The 19,543-nt window shown below is 44.3% G+C and overlaps 1 protein-coding gene across 2 annotated transcripts in view; it reads right to left on the reverse strand.

Moving 5' to 3' along the window:
• Nucleotides 1-19,543, reverse strand: part of MICU1 (mitochondrial calcium uptake 1) — a 99,283-nt gene that overhangs the window by 67,436 nt on the left and 12,304 nt on the right. For both annotated transcript variants that reach the window (XM_065639366.1, XM_065639365.1), the window contains exon 4: nt 6,391-6,571. In XM_065639366.1, the coding sequence (XP_065495438.1) occupies nt 6,391-6,571 (181 nt within the window). The remainder of the gene's footprint in view (nt 1-6,390; nt 6,572-19,543) is intronic.

The following is a 19,543-nucleotide window of genomic DNA, read 5'->3' on the forward strand; positions in this document are numbered from 1 at the left end:
CATAAAAAAAAGCACCAGTATCCCATCTGTGAATCTGAAGCCGTTCAACGTTTTAACCACAGTGTTGAAGGTCTGATTAATAAATGAAGTAAAAGCCTTGGAGAGCTGGGAGAGACCTTTACTTTCAAGTCGAGTCTTGGAAAAAACTACTTGGAGCCGCAGCTGGTCGCTCAGTCACCCAACATCATTTTTTCCTCTTCTCTATCATGTCGGCAAAATTCTGCAGAAACATTCTTTACTCAGTCCACTGCTTCCCACCAATCTGCCACTTGCTAACTCCCCCAGTAGTGATTTTTTTGTACCTAGAACTGTTTTCCCCAACACGCAGCTAGAATTTATCAAAGAGAACAGAAAGCTTTTATAAACAGAAATCACAACATAAGGCCACAAGGGAGGAAAAAGGCGCAAAGACCTACGCTTCATTATGTATTAGAGAAGAAAACTTTCCTTGGTAGTTCAGCTTTTTATTCCTGCATTACCCACCAGGTTTAGCAGCCCATAATGTACTTGAAACCTTCAGTACTTTGGCCAAGAGCCACAGGAGAAAGGAAAAAAAAAAAAAAAAAAGAGACCTGCTGGAATAGAACAGGCAAGATCAAGGGTAGTGCCAAGGCATCTGTAGATCATTTATGGCTTTGGTCTTGTTTCAGCCTTGTCCTTCAACTCGAACAACTTCCCCACCCTGATGATTATCAGAAAGAAAACACCCTCTCTAATTTTTCAGATTTCTAATAAAAGAAGCCAAAGGCTGTTAATTCCCCAACCCAGGCTTGGGTAAAGTAGCTGGGGAAAGCAGAGCCTCCCTACCCCTGGTCCACCTCCCATCTCCAGCAAATGCGACCAGGGGACAAACAGAAGGTCTCACTGATACGGCTTTGACATCATTTAAAGCATTTCCCCTATTCTTCTTCGCATCGACATTGTTTTTTACAATCAAGCCCATCAGGAACACAGAACTGTCCTTGCGTCAACCACCACAACCAGATCCCTCTTTCCTGCAGCCACCTGCACAGACGAAAATTTTTGTCACTCCTCTCTTCTCTTACGAGCCTTTGCACCTCGAATCAAGCTTTGTCTCATTTTTATTGCTTCAGTCCACAAAGTCCTCCAAAGATAAGGGCAAGGGATCAAAAGCAATTGTTTTATTGCAAAGTTATGATCCGCCATCTCTCCACCAAACCGGAGGGAAGGATAACACGCGCTTTCCCAGCTCCTTCCAGCTGCAAAGCTGAGGTGACTCCGTCTCCAGCTCCCACTGGGCAGGTGGTGACTTGTTACGCCAAAAGGATCTTCTGACTTATGGTTGCAGGCCCACATCTCACTCCTCCCCAGAGCACGACCTGACCTCATTAGAACACCCCACCCAACTCGATCAGCCAAAACACATAAATACTTTTTACCTTCAAGCGAGATGACTACAGCCAGCTCCAGTGTCAAGCCCAGGACTGGAGCCAAGAGCGGCCACCGCAGACCACAACCAGCTCCCTCCATCCACGACACCCTTCCACCGCAGCCTGCTTTTAGCTAAAACGCTTGTCTGCCCAAGACTTCACAGCTTGTGCAAAACGTTTCTTGCAAGGCACTATGCCTAATCCTTTCCTTCAGCCCAGCTAGATAAGACACACCTCTTCTACTCAACATCCCCACCGCTTGCCAGAGACATTAGTCTTGACATTTCTGCCAGCAAAACCATCTTGCACCCCATTCGCCTTCACATCTGAACAGATCTCTGTGTCTAAGACCTCACTAAAATGCTACTGACAGGCCTGTTGCTGTCAGGTGCTTTTCTTCTCACTTTCAGAGTGTGAGCATTGCTGTTGTTCCTTGACTGACATCTTCACCGAGGCTCTTCCCAGCAACTTTACTGTCAAGTCTTGCCTATCCCAAGCTCAGGGTGATCCTCTAGGCCCCTGCTTTATTTTCTTGATGTTAAACAGTCTATGTCTTGCTTCGACTTCAGGCACAGCAATTTTCCAACACCCTGTTCAGATCCATGCTGCAACCTTTAAGTTCACCGCGACCATCGCTTGCAACAAAAGCGAAGCATCCATTTACTACCTGGCCCTTTCCTGGATCATTTGCCATCCTGTCTTCTATCCATGCATACTGCAAAATTAAAATCTTCCTCAGGCACTCGTGAAGATGCGATTTTGAATACACAGCTCGAAAAGCCACACGACAGGCTAAAAAATGTCTCGTGTCTCAGTGCGCAGCACAAGAGCTCCAAACAGATCTGCAAACCCAGAGGTTTGTCCCCATACAGTCTGTGGCTTCAGGAGAAATATAAAAGCAGGTTTGGGATTCTCCTCCTCCAACAAAAGCAGCTGAACACCCTTGCAAAGAGAGGACCTAAGGGTGCACAGCAGGTGGAGAGTTGTCTCATTTTGCCTTAAGTCTCAGAGCAGCATCAGACAGCCAAGTGGGAAGTTAAGGATTTTTAATGACCACCATCTTCTGATGCGGTTTGCCACGTCTGGCCAAAGAGCCAAGCTGACCTGCTATCTCCACAAAAGCTCAAAGCAGCCCCTCTAACCCCACTGCGGTGTAAGAAATAGGTGCTACCTGTTAAGCAATTTGAGTTTCAGAAAGGAATATGATTATGTGCACCTACTCAAGGTTTTGTGGGAAGCTAATGTTTTAATTATTTGCAGCCTTCTGAGTTCCATCAATTAGCTGTGACATACACAAACCCCACAATTTTCAGGATAAATACATTTCTTAAAAATTACGAAGAACAACAGTCTTGAATAACTCACAATCTAGACAAAAAAAGTAGCATCTAAAATGCTTGTTTAGTATCTCACAGGTTGTTCTCATCACAACCAAAGTCACACTTCTTCCTCAAACTTCCCCATGAGAATTCAGCAAGTACAGCCAACACTTCTCCCCTTTTGCCCGCAGCTGAACTCGCAATTATCTCATTTTTGCTAACATGATCTAATCAGCTGGCAAAAACTCACAAATACACCACAACCCATCCCTCTCAGCTTCAGGACTGGATTCAACATGAAGCCAGATCAAAAAGGGAACAGCTGAGACCCTAAAACAGGAACAACTAGCGTATTCGAGCACAAAGTGGGCGATAATATGGGTGCCCTGAAACCTCTACACAAATAAAAGCAGGTGCGTATGTATTGGGGTGGACACACCGCCATTTGGGAGGGTTTTTTATTACACTACTTCTAAATGATCCAGATGCAAAATCATCCCAGACAAGTCTCTCCTCCCATGACCTCTCGCCTATGAAATACTCCAAAAATACAATTCCTAGCAAAGCGTGCAGGCAGACGGCTGCCTTCCCCCAGTACGCACCAGCCCTTGAAGCAGCGGGTCCCAGCCCAAAACTCGCATCCTGCCCCCACAACTGCAGCCTCATGTAATCAGGGGCCTCCAGAAAGATACTATATGGCCAAAAAGGGAAGAGTCCCCTTTTTGGCAGTTATTAATAGAGCAGGGACGGGAGGAGAAAGATAAGCAAGTAATCCTGCTGTTGAGACAGTCAACATTCATCCTAAGCCTCAGGTTAAAAGGAAAAAAATTAAATCCTGTGCAGACATTAAAATAAGAGCTCAAAATTAACATCTCTGTTCAATTCCACAGCATCACTGGGGCCTCCCTGACTGTGCAGCAGAACGGGAACTCTGGCAGTCCAGCTCCACCACACACACCTCAGCAGGGCAATTAATTAAGATTAATTTTCTTTGGGTTTTCTACTGTAACGTACACTAAAACGAAGCCTTGGCACAACTAACACTCCAAAGGGAGCGTACCTGCAGTACCCAGCAAACACGGCAAGCAAATCTTCATAAAGCAGTCCTAATGCTGCATGAACACTCTTTTCAGCAAATTAAATAACGTGTCCGCCCACCCACATCGTGTATTACCGCTCATGAGCCTTCCAACTGCAAGAGCATTCAAACAATCTTTTCCTTTCCTCCCGTATGTAGCCAGGACCTATACACTGCATAGACTGCGAGACAACACGTGCCCTGGAACCAGCCACAAGCCGTCCCAGCCACAGCAGGTGCCAAGTGATTTATATTTCAACTTCCTCTCCGCTGAATCACTACCCAAAATAGCGATGTCATGCCTAATTCATTGTTTCACCACTAATCATCAGCTTCATTAAAAGCAACATCAGATAACAAACAAGCGTTAAATACTTTCAATTGAGTTTAATTTTTTTTTCCCCCCTCATGGAAAACCCCACACTGTTTCCAATTAATTATGGGAAGAGTTGGAAAGGGGTTTTACTGTGGGTTGTGGGTTTTTTGTTTTGGTTGTGGTTTTTCATTTTTAATCATATAGGAGAGTCAGGAAATCCTTAGGTGATACCCAAGTGATTAGGGGATCAGCCCATCCTGGGAGCAGCCCTGATTCGGGCACACCTTCCTCTGTCATCCGAGCTGGAAACGTTCAAACATACCTCCTGAGATGACTCACTGGGGCAACCGCTGACCAAACCCCAAGCCCACAACGGGGCCGCTCAAACTCGAACACGGAACCCGGCAGCTGGGAGAACACCGGTTACATCCTGAATTAAATGGAGCAAAAGCAACGCTGGCTTTCAGGGCACAGAAGGTACATTTTGTCTTAAGGCTGGAGAGAAAAGGCCTGATGTTGGAAAACAAAACAAAAAAGCTTGTGAGGTCTGTTTGAAAGTGTTGTCCCTGCTGAAATTGCTGCTCCTCAGTAGAGCGCTGGAGAAGACACCAGGCCATAGGCTGAGAAGGGATCCAGGCTGCACATTGTCCCCACCAGACCTCTTGGGCACTGTCCCACGCCTGGCTCGCCTCTGGCTTGGAAAACGTGGCCACGTTCCTCCCTGCCTAGTATGGGAAGGAAAGAGTTGGTCAGCACAGGCACGTCTCCTAACAACTGAAATAAAAGTTGCAAACAAACGTTCTCCGGCTTCCCCAGCCAGAAGCGACCAAGCCACGTAAGACAAAAAAATCCATCATTACATCTCCTGTATCAACAAGTGTTCTCGTTAAAAAAATAAGAGCGTGGATGAAGGTGGATCATTTCTTTGCTCTTTGCAACCTGCCCTCCATCTGCTGACACTGGAAAAAATAACCTGCTTTTCTTGAGTGGTACTGGCAAGAGTCGAAATCCTGCTGAAGCTGTCGGAGTACCTGACACCCAGTTGCCAAGAAAATTAGCAGAAGCCGAGAACCCATATTCCTGGACAATTCTGAATATCTCAGCATAAGATTTTACAACATCACTTCACCGAGCTACCACCAGCATGTCACAACAGGGAGAGTTTGGAGCCCCAAATACGGCAAGGCGCTTGAAGTTTCAAGCTGTGTTACCCACTCTAACCAAGAACAGAATGTGATTCAGCAACTTCAAACAAAACAGCTCTTAATTTTTTATGAAAAGCTGTTAAGGCACTATATACAACCATCCACAATTTAACAGCTAATGAGATGCAGCCTCCAGAATACAGACTTTAACATAATTATCAGAAGCAAATCATAGAGAAAGGAATAGTGAAGAGCATATACTCTCATTCCCCTCTTTGGCACTGCAAAGATATTAAATCATCAAACAAAGCCCAATAAAACTGACACCCAGACAGGTTTAAAAAATAAAATACTGCTGTCTGCCGGCTCTTGGTTACAGGATGCTCAATCAAACCAAGTCATGCATCTTGTCACAACAGAGGTTACAGATAGTCCCAAACTAGTTGTCAGACAGTTCTGAGGAGCCCAAAGCTCTCAGGATCACCCAACAGTGAAAGCAGGTCACAATCTGACAATATAGTTCATTACTCAAGCTTTGTTCCTCTTGAAAACGTGTCTGATGTGAGAATTAAATAGGCATAGGCATCGAGAAACACGACTAACCACAAATAGGAAGTGAGGCTGTATTTCAACAACTAGATTTCCACGGAATAATTAAAGGAAAAATGCAACTACACCTTTCTTATAACCCTCACTTCCACACTCATCCTTTACTCATCCTCCACCGTTTATGTTCCCAGGATGGCCTCAGACACACACGTGCTGGCTGCCCTAGGTGGTTTTAAAGCTTTTGCACTGACTCCCTGCTTCACATGGCCCATCCTAAGAGCCATCAAGGCAGGAGCCTTAATTTGTCAGTGAGCCACTTCTCGGACGCCCAACTGTAGATGGGAAAACAGGTCTCCATTTCAGAGCATCAGTGTGCTGTGCTTTCCAACTAAACAAGTTTAAGAAACTCCAAGTTGCATGCCAAGAAAGCAGGTTCCCAAAACAGTGAGGTCCCTTAGAAATACCCACAAGTACAGAGCAAAAGCCAGAAATGCACCGCACCACAATCTGAATAAAACGTTCTGCAAGTTTTCTCCTTTTTTTTCCTGCTGCAGTGTGACAGCTGCAGGTGTAACGCCCCCAAGCTCGGTACCTTACGGTCCCTGAACCCAGAACGCTTCTTCTTCTTCCCTTCGTGCTGCGCCTCCTCCTCGCCCGATGTGACGGCCTTTCCGCCCTCGGTGCCGCTGCCCTCCTCCTCCTCCTGCTTCACCTTCTCGCTCGGCTCTGCCCTCGGATCATGTTTTACAGAGGACGAGTCTTCTGCGTAGGCCCTGTTCCAGGGAAAAGAAAACACAGATGTAGGGAATTATTACGAGGAGTGCTAAGGCTACGAAGATGGCCCTGCAAAGCAATCCCTGAAGGAAATGCTTGTTACAGTTCAGAGTGGAAGACTGCAAAGCAAAAGCAAAGAAGCGATCAGTCGTCTTTGAATGTTGTGTGCTTTTCCCTGCTGTGATCAAATTTCCACCCCCATGCCCCAAAACCTGAACTAATAATCACAGTAAATTTTTCCAGACCAAGAACACCAGAGCAAATCACTCAGGGAATTATTGTACCCTTTCCCCAAAACTACACATGCAAGAAAGATCACGAAGGGCACTCCAAACCTCCTCTAGTGCTAAATTCCACCCCCGCTCCCCTAAAAAAGATTGATATAAAGTGCTAGAAATGTGTTTTACCATCAGCACTGCAGGATGCAGAAAGAACAGACTTTTTGTTTCAGCTCAGCTGATTTATTTCCTATCTCCAGCAGGTGACAACCTGTTTTATTTCCCTCTTCCACCAATGACTCTTCTAAACTCCGGTGCTATAGGATTTGTGACAACAAGAACTGGAGTTGTTTATTCTCAAGTTGGAAATACAACTCTGACAGAGCACAGGACCCCTTTTCCCTTGTTGTTCAGATACAAAGATCTTCAGCGACCCTCTTTGTAGACCAAGACTCAATACCCAAAATCAGTCGGTCTAAGCCGTGAGCAACTTGCAGAGTTGCAACTGGCAACAGGGCAGTTAAATAAAAAGCAGGATAAGTCCATAAGCCAAACAATGCTATGGCTTTCCTACGCTTTACTTGTAAAGCAGTTTATAACCAGACAGAGTTCAGACCACATTAACATCAGTGAAATTATAATCTCTAAAGAAACGTTAACGTGTCACAAGCAACAAAGCAAACGGTTTGACAAAATCATTTCTCTTTCTAAAGCACTTGACAGCTCAAACATCCCAGCAACTTAAGCAAAGCTGCCTTTAATTTGCATTCCTGATGATTTATTTTGGACTAATCACAGGTGATGGGGCCACTCATTAGCCAGCAACCTTCAGACAAAGGCTAGTACTTTGGTACTCTCCGTAACTATGAACGTGGTCATTTGTAGTTTATTCAAAAAAAGGCTGCCTTGGGGAAAAAAAACCCAAAAACCAAGTTTTTTTGAAGTCTTCCAAGCCTTAAGCAAAAGGCTACGCATATTTCATCCTACCAGTTTCCTGAAAAACAGAGATGTGGTACATAAAATTAATAGAGAAGAGGCTGTGCCCATCTCCTCAGCAATACACAGCTTTGCAGCAATCTCAGCGCATCATTTCCCAAGGAGCAGAAATGAGGGTAGGTGCTACTTAAATTAATTTAAATGCTATCAAAATAAAAGACAACTCACTCCCTACCAGCATCCAATAATTCACTAACAGCTGTAGCACAGGATAGATGGGGAAGGGATAAAGAACTCAAATCCTTCCACAGCACAGGTGGGAAGCAAGAACTTTATTATTCTGGAATAAACTCCCAAAGAACATACTTAAGAACAGAGTGAATCACAACAAAAACAAATTAACTTCTGTTCCTGTTGTGAGAACTACTGCAGCAAGGTACCAAAAGCACTTGAACAACCACCGAGACCCCAGCATTGCTCTGAAATGCAATAACCCACAGCACCAAGGCTGGGGTAAAGCAGTTCCAAGGTTTCTAGCCCACACCTTTATTTGCCAATATGTTTTTGTAAGTCTTATAGCAAAGCATCATCTTTAAGACATCCACTGAAGCAAACTTTCAGAGACAGGCTCCAAACCCAAGTCCTCCACAAGCACCTTAAGATAAAGAAATAAATTCCCCCAGAAGAGCCAGGCAGCTGATCTGTCTCTCGGAGCATGAAGTCCATGCTGGCACATCTCCTGAAGCCTTTCCTGAAAGTTTAATCAGCCCCAGCACATCCTTGCAGGGTTGTGGGTTTGGCTGATGTGCAGGTTGCTGGAAGAAGCTGTTGCCAGCTGAGGCTGCACCAGCAGCGCTGACAAGGAAAAACCCTTGTGTAGGCAGGGCACCGGTCCTAAGTAGCTCAGAGAGAATCTCTTGGGAAAAGATCCTGGGGACAGAAAAGCAGCAGAAAAATTGATTGCTTATCTACACAAGCAAGCTATTCCATATTAAACATGCCATGGAATAGCTGTATCAGTAAGGATTTGCTCCTGTAATGCTTGACCGACAGCTAGCAAACCACGGAAGAATAGATCAAATTCAAAATCAAACACTTCCAGCAAATCCTGTATGTTCCTTCAGTCACTGTCAAGCTAGTTGGCTACAGCGATACAGGCGCAGGCTTTTTGATTACAGTCGGCTTTTCCCCCCTTTAGATATCCAGGTAATTAACTCCCCTCTACAGTTACATCCAAGCATGCAAGTAAAATTACCTATGAGAATAAAAGCAGAATTTGTAGTCTACTTCTCAAAAAGCAGAATTCTACTTCTCAATTTGTAGTCTACTTCTCAAGCAAGGTTTCAAACGCTACCTGCTATTCCTCACGTCCAGGTCACAGTCCCAGCTACTCACTGAATTAACCACTGAAGGATCTGCTCCCTGCACACACCTACAACTCCCTATATTCTACATCCTGCACAACCACCCTCTGTTGAAATCCTTGGCTTTCAACAACTGCATCTTCCATACTGCACCCACATAAAGGAGTCTTTCAATGCAGATGCCAACATACGGTTGGAAAAACCGCACGGCTCCAGGAATACCCAACCCTGTTGGACGGCCATGAGCAAGGGAGACTCTCCACCTCCCTTTTGGATGAGACCGACTTTCCAATGGCAGACATGTTGCTACAGCTTCTGCACAAAAGGGAAATGAAAATACAAAGGCTCCCTTTACCATGTGCCGAGATTAGCTGCCGGTCTCTCTCTGTGGCTGCCAGGCTTCCCAGTCCCTTCAGGTTTTTTCCCCTCCTCAGCAAATCAAATTGGAGGCAAAGGCTGTATTTCCCACCTACTCAGTAATTTCTTCTTTTAATCCTTAGAGAAAGCCAACAATCAAGCATACGATTAGGTTCATCATCCCCAAAGAAAACCAGCTAGCTACCACAGAGGGCTACTCAACACTAAATTCTCACTTAGCAAATCGTTCTTTGGGAAAGCCAAAACGCATGCAACCATGCAATGTATATCCACGAAGAATCCTGGGACTCATACCAGGCATTGGCACAACACGCCACAGTGGCAGGTCTTCCAAGTAGAGAAATCACAATTTCTCATTTTAAAGTTTTCTTCGAGTGAGAGAAGCAGACCAGTGCGCTAAAAATCACAACGCTTTGTGCCAGTGATAACAGTGCTCAGTTTTTCTAATCCTGAAGGCAGTAGAAAAGTACTTGGCTATCAGATGCTATTTAGTCTTGGAAGGAAATGTAGGGGATCTAACAAAAAAATTGCACACTCAGGTGTCAGCAAGGACATTGCCACCCAAGAAGCAGCAGGACAGGAGTCCTGCCTGACAGATGTGTCCTTCAGTTGACTGGAGTTGCCATTCTCCCTGGACATAAACATCTGGAGACATCTAAGGTTTAAAAGCCACTTAAAACTTCAGACTTTCATATTGAAATGCAAAAGCAAGCTTGGACACAACATTCATAGGCCACCTCCAGGGACTACGAACACTTTCAGTGAGGAGCTCCGCCTTATACTCAGCTCAAACATATTCAACTAAATTAGTTGGCTGAAACTTTAATACGAAATTAACCGAAAGTGATTAAGATCCACAGCCCAGTTTTTCAGGATGTCACCCCACTCACGGGACAGAGCAGGTGTGGAGTCTCCTTCTCTGGAGACATTCAAACCTGCCTGGACGTGATCCTGTGTGATCTGCTCTGGTGACCCTGCGTTAGCAGGTGGGTTGGACTGGATGATCTCCAGAGGTCCCTTCAACCCCAACCAGTCTGGGGTTCTGTATAAGGACAGGGGAACACTGGAATCAGCTACCGGGGAGGGTTTATTCCATCACCGCTCTTCTCCATCACCAGCAAACTGCTAAAAATAGGCGAGACAGCTGCCTGTCACGACCAGCTCGGAGGCACCCAGCTCTGCCTTGGCGGCAGACGAGCCGATTCCTCACACTCCCTCCCACTCACCTCCGCCACAGCCCAGTTTAGGCACCAGCATGTGGGCGCAGACGGACAGGCCAGCGCTCGAGGACCTCAGCTTCAAGTCCCTTGAAGAAGATGAACCTGAGCAGTGGCCACTTTCTGTCACAGCTGGAACTCCCCTTGTATTTGCTCCTGGCCAAATGCAGGTGGGTCCAGCAAGGGAATAGAATAAAACAGCGAGGGTGGCAGGGATAACGAGAAGCACGAGGGAGGATGACCACGTAAACCTGGTAAGATCACAGCTGGCATCCTTTTCTCTGTCCTTGGTCTCCCCACAAAAGACAGCAAGCTTGCTGCTGTCACCAGCATTGCTTTTCAAAGAAAACAAAAAACAAAACAAACACAGGTTGAAAGAAAAAGGGAGGCAAAGCAAAGTCTCTGATGGCACAAGCTTTCTAAGGTGCCCTCAAACACAGAACACCTTTCCACTTTTTTATTACTCTTTTTTACAATACTTGAGGATTTGTATGAGCCTGGCTTTATCAGTTTGAAATTACGAGTCTGATCAACACATACAAGTAAGTCTGACTTAGAATGACAGCTACCAACTGCTGAAGATTATTTTATTGGGTATTCAAAGTTTATACCCAAGGGTGATAAGGATGCCATAACTGCTAAAAAATAGAAGTGAAAAAGCTCACAACTTTAGTTCAGAAGAAAACAAACCCTGTAGAAATAAGGAAACAGAAAAGATGGGAAGAGAAAATTAAATATACTCCGTATAAATGGAAAGCTAGATACTGTAGATAATTGATAAGGGATATAGAAGGACCCAAGGAGGAAGCAATGAGAGAACACGATCTTTTTATTGTCTGAGTTATCAGAAACAACAAGGAGCGTGTAATAAATTGAGATTATTGTTTACTGTGTTATTGGAAGTGCCATAACGCTATATTTCCAAGTGAACACTTATGCTGTTTATAATGCTTTATATTCTGTATGTCCTGAACTTCCCAAGAGAGAGCGCAGACAGACTCTCTCCACTCGAATGTCAGTGAAGGTCTGTACAACATAGCAACACTAGAGAAATCTATCTCCTACTCAGGTCTTTCTAAAGGTTTCTGCAGAAACAAGGGCTTATGGAAAATAAGTCTTATGCTAAATAGATGCCATTTCTTGATGAGATTACCAGTTGTTGACAACAGCTTCAGCACTCACTTAATAAAAGCAAGTTCTCACATTGTATTATTCCACTTGCCACTAAATGATATTGTGGTTAATAAGGCAGAGCAACACAAAAATCAACACAAAACATTCAGTGGATTAAAAACTAGTTAATAACATGCTTCAAGATGTGAGCATTTGATCATCAACAAGTGGCTGAGCTTCTCCCAAGCCCTGCCAAGGGTAAGTTCCTGGCCCTATGCCACCTCATTTATTAATGAGCTAGAGAAAAACGTCCCTGGGTCCCCAAGCCATCTATCAATAAAGATTCAGAGAGCACTAGAAATTACAGTCTCGCTTGCTGGGTAAGCTAAGCACGAGCACACAATGCCCATCAAAACATTCGAAAAGCAAGAGGAACAGCCAAGCACAATGAGCACAGACGTGTTCACGTGACTGGTTTCATCCATACCAGACGTTAACGCCTGTGAAAGACACTCTGCGCTTTAGCGGATCATCAGTTGATCGTAACTCCTGGCTAATCATTGCAGGCCTAAGGACAAACGCAAGCCTTGTGTGTACAAATACAGGAGTCTCAAATCAAGTCTAAATATTAAATACTGCTCTTGTTTGGCAACCAGCACAGCCCTCTTAGGCTACTGTGCTCAGGCTCTTCAGCTTTTAAGCATTTTTTTCTTCTCTAAATCCTACTCAATCAAAAGCCACAAATTAAATATTTAGTAGGGTAAGTTTTTTGAAGTCAAAGAGCTTACTCCTCCCAGGCTGAGATGAAGGAGTAAATTGATCATAGCTTGTGTTCCTGGTAGAGGAACAAGCTGAAAAGCTCTGCAACCTAACAACAAAGCCAAGAAACGGCTGAAGGGAGGCACTAGCATACTCTGAGGCTGAGAATAACACAGAGCCTTGTTCACAGTGCACATAATTAGCCATTTCCCTGATGTACAGATTCTGTTCCCTCAATGGTTTCTAAAAAAAAAAATCAAGACTGAGTGGGCTCTTCCTGCTCAATCAGGGGGAGATAAGCTCGAGCTCAAGCAGAGATTAGCTGAGGCAAGCCAAGTAATTCTGGGAACTTGTCTGTGTTACACCTACCTGCACCTTTGACAATCGAGGAGCTCATTTGCACAGAAGCACTATTCACTTACCAGGCACGTTATACACACCAAGCGTGTATATGTGATGTTATAGACATCAAATATTAACTGAACAGAAACTGATGTACACTGGAGAAAAAAAAAATGTTGAAAGTTAAAAGTGCCTTGAAAATATTTAGTTTCCCTGTAAGGACAGCTATATCAGGTCTCTATACTAATATAAAATGTGAACATGAGTTCATTAATCCAAAACACACTATTTTCCATCTAGTTTAACTAGCCTGTATCTATAATTAAGCACTGTGAAGAACTTTTGAGACCAGCCCCAGCACCCAGTTATCTGGCAGGGAAGGAACATGAATTCTCACCAGCATCTGTTCCCTCTCCCAGACCATCCGCACCAATGCAACAAGCCATTAAGAGAAGATGTGCTACAACATTAATCACTGCAGCACCTGCTTTTGTTGTGCAGACTACAGGCTCAGTCCTGCATGGCAATAAGAAATGGGTGAGCTTATTCACATGCAGAGAGCAAAGCAGGTGTTTCCACACCAGAGCATTTTACAGGCTCCCAACAAGAGTGTTTGTCTACCTGACCATGCTGCTCCATCTATCTTCATTTCCATTCAGGACACCAGAACACAAGAGAGCAAATGTAGAGCTATGGTAAGTGGTGTTGCCCAAGGCCTGAAGTGATATAAAATAAGTCACCAGAAATAGAGAGGAATTCGAGGTGGTCAGCAGGGAAGAAGTGTGCTTCAGGCGTCTGACCACTGATTCTCACAGCTAGAACATGCAAGATGGGGTTACTTAAGTGCAGGGGACACCTTATTGCTTTGGGTACCTAAAGGAGTGTGAAACCTTTAATTGGCTAACGGGAAAAGGTATAAAGGTTACAAGATCCCTTGTGGGGGAAACAAGAACCCTTCAGATTTCTTAATTCCCCTGAAACCCAGTCTTTAGCTACAAGCAGAGAGCAGGGGAAGATCTCAGGAGGTCAGCCGCAGGAGTAACCCATCACAGCTCTCAGGTCAGACTGAATTCACACCTGGAAGAGCAGAGAAGGTCATTCCTGGCACCCCTTTTCCCTCTCTGGCCCGGGATGCGCTCACACAGCTGCGTGCTTCTGAGAGTTTGGCCTCACGCTCTCGGGACAAAAGTCCCAACAAATTCAGCTGCAAGTCAAGGAGGGGCCAATTCCCTGCTATGTCTATATTAATACCAATTTAAAACTGTTCTGCTCTAACAAACTCTATGGTATTTAATAGCATTATTCCCTTCCCAGCCAGTACCTCGTGCAATCCCTCAGCTGTTTTGGCAGAGTGAAAACAGATCGGCTGCATCACATTGCAAAAAAGCCACCTCAACCTCACAAGCCTTTTGTTCTCTTCAGCTGGCCCCACAAGCAGCAATAACACATGATCCCACCAAAAAAGCACGAAGAGCTTCTACCAGCAAGTCTCAGCAACAGCCAACTGCAGGAGACAGCTCAAGCTGGAGAGGTTTACCAAAGTAAAAAGTGATAAAAGACCCCCACGGTTGGGCTAACATCTGTTCTAAGCCTTAATTAATGAACATTATGCCCACCTCTAGTTTTCTCTTTGCTTCCTCCCCACAGATCCAACCTTTAGCACAGCCCAGAAAGCAGCTGGACCACTGAGTGATGGTGGACACTGAATATCATAAGAAAGGTGACAGCCATGGCAAGACTAGACCCGAAAAGTGTGACACTTGATGACTGCATTGGCACTTCCAAACCAGGAACTAATCAAAACTAAGTGATATTTACAATTTCTGTGCTTCCTCCGTTGAGCCAGAAAATTATTCCCCTACTCAGCTCCCAAATGATGTGACTTCTTGGAGAGGTGCTGCTTTCCAGATGTCTCCTGGAGGTCGGCCTATGTGCTCTTGGGGACTTGGGCAAGATGAGCAGGTAGTTTTGAGTTATTTGGTGCAAAGGGGAGGCAGCAGGCGTGAACTTGGCCACCAGAGGGCACCTGTATTTAAAAAAAAAAATACTCAAAAGTGCCATTTCCAGTCACATTGAAGACCCAGGGTTCAAACGACGCTTATCCTCTTAATAGACAGAGAATTCAAAATGTATTCCCCATAAAGTCGCAGCAAACCAAGACAGTTCGGGAAGCAGTTTCTTGCATTTCCACTTGGCTTCTCTGCGCAAATTCCAGCTCCAGTTTGCTACGTAACATTTCACAGAATCATAGAAAAGTTTAGGTTGGAAGGGACCTTAAAGATCATCTAGTTCCACCCCCCTGCCATGGCCAGGAACACCTTCCATCAGACCAAGTTGCTCAAAGCTCCGTCCAACCTGGCCGTGAACACTTCCAGGGATGCAGCATCCACAGCTGCTCTGGGAAGCTTGTTCCAGTGCCTCATCACCCTCGTGGGGAAGAAATCAAATGTAAATAAGACATTATGAACACGCACTGATCCAGGGCTCTGCAGGTCAGCTCAGGTCATTCTCAGATGTTTTCTGAATTGACTCCAGTTTGACTTTGGCTCATTCCCTGGCATCAGATTCTTTCCTTCCCCCGATGCTCATGGGTAAAAATACTACGAAGCCAAAAGCCACCTGAAAGGACACAGTGCTCTTTCAAGACACCACTCATAGATCAATGTGTCTTCAAGCCTTAGGAGAAAACCCTCAGCACAGCAATCCCAAGGATCGTCTCTTAAGTTTATCACCTCTCAAAGAATGAAAAAAAATGGAGCAGAGCTCTCAAAATAAAAATAGCATGGATAATACCCACATTTTTTTCATCTTCTCTCTCCTACATCAGGTTAAGTAGTACCTGACACATTTATAGCTATAAACCAGGTTTCTCTCCTCTTGACTATGATTTATGCGGTTGCCTTTGTTTTGTTAGAACAAAGATTTTTAAAGTCACAGTTCCAGCTGGCACAAGATATTTCCAGCAATTCTGCCATTAAAAATGTATTCCAGGCAAATTACTCTAAAGCCCTTAAGACAATGATGCAAAAAAAGCAATGCATTCTTAAACAGAGTTTGCTAAGGGCTGATTCAGTCTTCAAAATGAATTTCAGAAGCGCCGACGGAGAAAAGCCAAACACAAAATGCAGCAAAGGTCAGCAGAGCAAGGAAGACAAAGGGTCTTTCCTACAGAAGATCTTCCAGTAAAGCAATTGAGCACTTGGTACAAGATGGCCAAAGGAGAAAAGAGTGGAAGAAGAAATGGTAATAATGGAAAGAAATCTGCAGAAGCGGCAGCCAGTGCCAAAACAGCTCAGCTTGCTGGTGAGGAATGGACCCTGAAAAAGAAGATCTTCTAACAGAATGAGAATACACTGCTAGGGCTTGGAGATGGGCATCTCGAGCTTAATTGCTTCAACTTAGGCACAGGATGTGGCAAGAACCAGAAGAGCGCAGACTAAGGCCAAGGAGATGCAGCAAAACAAGATCGAATAACACGTTGGACACAAACACATCGGTAGCAAAGATCTCACTAACCAACTTCCAGAGCAACACAGTTGTATTGCTCTCATTCTTACCACTAACATATTTGAGAAAGGATAAGAAATTAAGCATAATCAAATACTTGCAGGACCACACTTAAAGAGATCTTTCTGTGCTCCCCAAAGGCACATTCACTCCCTTATTTCCCTCAGTACTAGGCTGACTGAGAAGCTTCAGCACTGAAATGCCAATTTAAGCGCTTTCAGATGGCCACCGGCCACAGGTTCAGCCAGGAAGGTTCGTAGCACAACAAAGATATTTGTGACCCTTTAATAATACCCTAAATCAGTATTTGGAAGCACAAGGAAGCACAAGGAAGCAAAAAAGAATACTACTTTTACTCAAGTAGCAATAACAGAATATTTCTTATAAACACTAAGCTTGCTGCAAACTGTGAGGTTCAGTACTTCTCATACATTAATGCCTCATTTAGATTAGCCAATGACTGCTCCAATATTTATTTCAATTAATTAACACAGTTCATTATACAAATGCCCAGATAGTTAATTGCTTCTGTTGCCAGCTGGAAATCCTCAGAGTTTAAGTTATTGCTTAGCAAGGGTAAACTTCATTAGTCTTCTAAGCTCAGTTATTTGCATTGCTGAAGTATTCTTCACCACAGCAGAACAGAGCAGCGTGAGCTATTCCTGTTGTATAATTATTTAGATAAGATATATTCCCCGAAAAGCAGGCAGCAGGATCTCCCGGAAGACAGTGAGGGCAACAAGACCAACACTCCCTGCAACGATGGCGGTGCAGGAGGCGACGCACAGATGCAGATCAAAATGTGAAGGTCCCATCACTCCACCTCTCGCCTTAGAAGACACAAAATCAAGTCTTTCCTCTCACATCACACAACCACTGGGGGTTTTTTATATAAATATTTTCAATCCTTGACTTCTCCTCCACCTTTGTGTGGGCTTCCTTTCCCCAGCACTGGCTCCTGATTCTGCTCAAAGCATAACCTACACAATCCAGCTGAAATACATTGGTTTCAGGCTGCACATGAGATTCAGACACCACCTGAGAAGTCCTGCCTTCATGCCAAGTGGTGGCAATGGTAAGCTCACATACAGGCATTCCCATATTAGTCCCTTTCAGCAAGGTTCATCACCATCAGAAACACAGGGAATGTGTTTTGAAACAGAAAGTTTGAGGTTTTATTAAGTTTATTATGAGAGATGTGGTGTGCTTCCCACATATCAATAAAGAGATGGGGCACTTACACAAGGCTCTGTGCAGGTGACAAAAAATTTTCTTTTCCTTTTATTACTTCCCTTTCTCTAACACCGCCTCATCTAGTACTCACCTCGCCCAAGAAGCGTAAGACTTACAATTGCTTCTTGATCCAGCCTGTTACATCTTTAATGTCTTACCTGTAAAGAAAAACAACTCTAAGAAAACAAAAAGAGGGAGACATCCCTCACCTTCAAAGCCAACTTCAATGACAGCCTGCAGGAGAGCGTCGCTTTCTGCATTCCTTACTCGAAAGGCACTGGAGGGGTCTCAGCTTCGTTAAAAGGCCATCCAAGGCGAGGCAGAATATTAGCAGGCGCATATTCCTCATTAGAGTCATCCGCCAAAGGGACAGAAATTCTTTGCAATACTAAGAGAGCAACACTTGGGACCTGTGGGACCCCTCAGAGACTGATTTTTTATGCAGCACAGGAGAGTGTCATTATCACAACAAATCACGGTTACCTCATTAACCAAAGGAAAACGAGAATCACGGGTCATCTCCCGCGACACACCAGCTGCACCAACAGAACTGGTTATGCCAAGGACCTCCCTAAGCTGCTTCCCATTTAAATACTGCTGCAACATTTAATTAATCAAGATCACTTACTATTAAGTGTAAATACTCAGATGCACATGGACATTTCTCTCTGTAGTCTATAAATTACATTTTCAGTGACAGTTGGCTTATTCGATCCCTGTGCCCTGGCTATATATATTACATATTTACCTTTTAGAACTAATTCCCTATACTTAATGCTACTTACTGTAATAACCCAGGATATAAGTACTTGAATAACCCAGGATGTCATTACAAACTTTTTTTTAATTCATCTACACTTATTTTTAAACTTGACTATCATGCAATTCATATATTGTGAAAGACAAAAGGAAATTCGCCGTTTCTCATTCCTCATTTATTTAAACAATGTTAACATGACTACTTGAGAGTCTGTTTAAAACTTTTACAGGCATCGGTATGAAGTATTTTCTACACCACACATATCAGTTTTATTCCTCCTCTTATTCCACAGCTGTATGCCAAGTAATTGAAGTAACACCATTAGCCTGGATGTACTTTCGTTTTACAGTTAAACGTTGTGGATTTATTTCACAGCTAATATAGGAAAGGAATACTTAAATCTGTACAATTCTGTTTAGTGCTTTACAAATTTATAAAAGACAAAGGAGACAGAGCAAGGAAAGAAAAAAAAAAAAAAATCACAGCAAGTTAATCTCTCCAGACTGATGAGGACTGGGAGATCACAGCCCAAAGAGACCAGCCTCCCTCTCCTTTATCTGATTTCTACCAGTGCTCTCAGCTGAGCAAGGTCAAGCCCAGCCAGCATGCCCAGGAGCCTCCAAGGAACAGCCAAGTACTCCAGGAGCCAAAAACCAGTCCCTGAAATGAGCTCTGCCCTAACACTCCTCATAACTTGAGCGGCTCTTTGCTGCAGGCAGCACCTTCCTGCTGGTGAGACGCAAAGCAAACAACTGGCAGTTTGGCCACTGTTAAAAAGCAAAAGCGAATCTGCTGCAGGAGGGAGATATTAACCCGGTGTTACGTAGGACACGATGTCCTACCTACTTTACAGTCACACTGAGGATGTTTTAAGTGGAAAAAGCGCTGCTCAGTGCCCTTCCTGAACAGGGGTGTTCTCCTGGACATCCCTGCAGAGGCGTTCAGGTCCTGCGGATACAGAGGCGCTACGTAAATGCACATTATTAGCAAAATGCAGCATAAGATGACGCTGTGCTGGATCACTGTGTTCTTCCTCTGCCTGAGCAACTCCTTTGAGCAGACATAGAGGTTTGACAGCTCTAGCAACAGCAAGAACATCTAGCAGCATCTTCCTCCTGTTCCACTAAAACTAGAGCCTTCTAGC

Source organism: Caloenas nicobarica, chromosome 7 (assembly GCF_036013445.1).
Source record: "Caloenas nicobarica isolate bCalNic1 chromosome 7, bCalNic1.hap1, whole genome shotgun sequence".
NCBI lineage: Eukaryota > Metazoa > Chordata > Aves > Columbiformes > Columbidae > Caloenas > Caloenas nicobarica.